The following is a 3,409-nucleotide window of genomic DNA, read 5'->3' as shown; positions in this document are numbered from 1 at the left end:
AATCCCTGTGAAAGGGTCATTCAACCCCGAAAAGGGGCCGCAAACCACAGGTTGAGAACCACTGATCTAGATCCACTGAGAGAAAGTATTCACACAGTATAACACACACTCAGAAAGCTGACCTGATAAAGAATAGGGACTAATGATCCCAGGAAGAAAACCAGGATTTTTTAAGGTCCTGAAGGATGGCTGATAGATTAGAACAGCCCTATGCTACCCACCACATGGACCATCAGAGCACACTGGAAATGCCTGGGCATTTGTGGCATTTATTCACAACTGGGGAAATAGGAGATGGCTACTGCCTTCTAATAGCGACAGACGACAGATGGCACTGGCATACTCAGTGAACAGCATTGCCTTCTTTCTCCAAGAGAGCATCCCACTCTCCCAGCAGTGCCAAGGCTCAAACATCCTGCTCTACCTGTCAGAGATATGAATACTTAAGTGTCTCCACACAAGAATGTGGTTTCTTTTTTTGTGTTGAGATGTCTGCTTACTTGCAAACCGTATTTCTCATGGGATTCACTAGGTTTACTTAGGAAACATGCCTTTATACTGTACTCTTTCTTGCTATTGCTTGTTGGCAGTATCGAATGGGATCACGACCTGCAGTTTAGTATGTGAAAACATTTAAGGAATGGAATGCGTTTGACAGCAAGGAAGGAATAAAACTTAGACACACTCCCAGAAATCAAGTTGATATTTTATATAGAATGAATTGGTGATTACACAGTACTGTGTACAAATGGGCAATTTCTTCAAGGATTCTCCTGGCAGATGTTAAAATGCCAGAGCCCTCACTTCAGACCTTTTGCTCTGCCAGGTTGGAAGCACACTGGGCCTTCACCTGACTCTGCACTGTCAAAGAGATCATCTCATAGAGAAACAAAATCACGCCAAAGAGTGACATCGTGGCTGTCAGGACCCCCATTGGGAACACATTTGTGCAGTGTTTCTTTATAATGTCCTCCTTTTTAACGGGAAAGTCGGGTGAAAAGTCAAGAGTGGTTTGCCCATAGATGTCTACCAGGTGGTTCACGGTCACAGTAACAAGCGTGAAAAGGCTGCTCACAGCCAAAATTATAGCAGACATCTTGTAGCAAAACAGCTGGATCTCAATGAAGGGGTCTTCCATACAGCTGATCTTAATGGCCACTGAAGTGAAAATCAGGACTAGGATTTTTATCAAAATGGCCCACGCTATCAGGACTTGTAAATACTGAAATTCCGATGACTTGTTCCAGGTTGAATTGATAGGGGTGTGAACCAACATCCTGGTCATAGACCCAGAGATGTTAAATTCCTGAGTGTAATAAGCTTTCCAGAGTCCAATTGACACAAATTGCACATCCTTGTTGTTAAACTCCCACAGGCGCCAGCATTGGCTGTTTGCAAGGATGACTTCAAACATCAAAGCTGCTGTAGTGCAAATCAGGCCACTGAACTTGAAGACGTACTCCTTCATTTTGGCAAATCTGAAGAAGGCATCAAAGAAGAATAGAGTCAGTGAGACTACAAGGGAAGGCAGGAAAACAGGAGTCATGGCTTAGAGAGCACTGAGCTCTCATACTTTGTCCCTGTTGTCACATAGAGATGTTTCAGTGGTCTATGTACAGATTATTATTCTTCACAGAGTAGATAATAATATTTGTTGACTAGGAATTTCAATGCTTAGAACTGACAATGAGGAGAGAGTGTGCAATATCATATGTAATGACATGCTTATTTTACCTGTATTTGCAATTTGTAAATATTTTAATACCATAAAGAGAGGAAAAAGCAAAGGAATGCACAAATTAATTGTCATTTCTAAAATATAGTACTATAACATTTCATGACTACTACAAACTAAAATCATCTATGAAAGAACCAAAGAAAATGAAAATAATTCACATAGTAAACTCATGTATGTAAAAATAATAACACACTTGACATATTTGTGTATACGTATATGTGTATACAAATTGATCTGTACATAATGATACACCTCATAAATGATAGTGTACAATGCTATTCCTCTTTGTGAGTTTTACAGAAATGTACACTTCTATAAAGAAAGCTATACATATTTTATAATTGAAACCAGAAAGAGTATGCCCGTCAACAGACAGAGCTCAGTGGTAAAGTGATTATCTAACACGCACAAAACCCTGAATTCTTCTTTAGTATCTGTAAACCAAAATCTACGTGTAAAATTGTCCAGAGAGTGAGTCAGAGGAATAGGGGAAATGGATAATTAACACATAAAATCATATAAATGCATAAAAGTGGATATTTCCAATTATAGCTCATCTCCTACTTAAAATTTCATCTTTAGATAATTAGCTTCATTTTGGTGAAACAAAAAGAATCCTGACATATTTTGTGTGAGCAAATATCTTCTTTCACAGAAAATTTACACTCTGTATTGTAACTTTGAACTAACTTCTTTGCATCTTTTCTCAATTCCAATCTTAGGATGAAAAGGAGAAAAATCACAAATACTAGATCATTTAGCATAAAGAAAGGAGGTGAGTCATTTACTCACTAGGCATGTGGATAACGTCACTGCTAACTGTGCATGCAGAAGGTTGAAGGGGTCTACACACTGGATCTCCTTGCCAGGAAACCTTCCCTAACAGCTACCCCCTGCTCTAAAGTCTCTGTAGAATGTGCTTCCTGACTGAGTGAAGGCAGTAGCTGTTCTACTAGCAAAGTTTCATCAGCAAGATGAGTTCACAATTCATGATGGCTTGGGTAACACCCTGCCCACATCATCTTCCTTTCCAAGGCAGGCCTGAGGCAATGGACTACAAGAACAGTGTGCTTTGAAGTGGTGCTGAAAACACAATGAAGATTGCTGTTGTTCCAGAAAAAAAAAAAAATGAGCTAGCTTGCTAGCTTGGCAGTATCTGTTTCTTCTGGTGTTTGAAACACGTGGAGTAGATGCGTGTGATTCATAAAGACCATATTTGAAAGCTCCCATATATAACATAAAGTTTTTATACCTTTGTGTATTATGGATAAGAAGATTCATTTAGAAGGTGGCAGGATCACAGACGTTCTTCCAGTAACAGTAAATGGCCATATCTCCAGTTACAAGAAGAGTGGAAAAACCTTCAGAAAAAGAAATTCTATTAGGTAGACATTTCAGCTCAGAGCAATGTCTCTCCAACCCCTTGATCCCACAATCCTTTCCATTCACTCCTGTCCTTGGCTTAAGAAGAACCTCATTTAAACACTTCAGGAGTTTTCCTACATCTGACTCTCTAAGGATACCCATCTAATCATTTCCCCCATTTTGTAGGTAAGGAAACAACAGAGAGAGGTTAATTCATATACTCAACATCAGGGAGCTACACAATTAAAACCTGCAGGGCAGCTCAATGATTACCTGCAGTCCCACATGGGGCTTCCAGACACTTAT

At 39.6% G+C, this 3,409-nt stretch overlaps 1 protein-coding gene across 1 annotated transcript; it reads right to left on the bottom strand.

Moving 5' to 3' along the window:
• Positions 1 to 805: 805 nt before the first annotated feature.
• On the bottom strand, positions 806 to 3,019 carry LOC128113928 (uncharacterized). Its single transcript, XM_052743789.1, has 2 exons — positions 2,991 to 3,019; positions 806 to 1,478 (listed from the first exon to the last, which is right to left on the bottom strand). Exons 1-2 carry the CDS (start codon positions 3,017 to 3,019, stop codon positions 806 to 808), a joined length of 702 nt encoding a protein of 233 aa, XP_052599749.1.
• Between the last annotated feature and the right edge of the window lie 390 nt (positions 3,020 to 3,409).

The sequence above is a fragment of the Peromyscus californicus genome, unplaced genomic scaffold (genome assembly GCF_007827085.1).
Source record: "Peromyscus californicus insignis strain IS unplaced genomic scaffold, ASM782708v3 Scaffold_10__1_contigs__length_136768540, whole genome shotgun sequence".
Lineage (NCBI taxonomy): Eukaryota > Metazoa > Chordata > Mammalia > Rodentia > Cricetidae > Peromyscus > Peromyscus californicus.
Note: the sequence above shows the minus strand (reverse complement) of the source record. Positions and strands in the feature narration are given on the sequence as shown.

Excerpts from the sequence above, each read along its gene's own strand:
- LOC128113928 (XM_052743789.1), bottom strand. The coding sequence starts at position 3,019 with ATGAATCTTCTTATCCATAATACACAAAG. Across the intron at positions 1,479-2,990 it reads CTTATCCATAATACACAAAG|ATTTGCCAAAATGAAGGAGT; the intron begins GTATAAAAACTT and ends TGCCTTCTTCAG.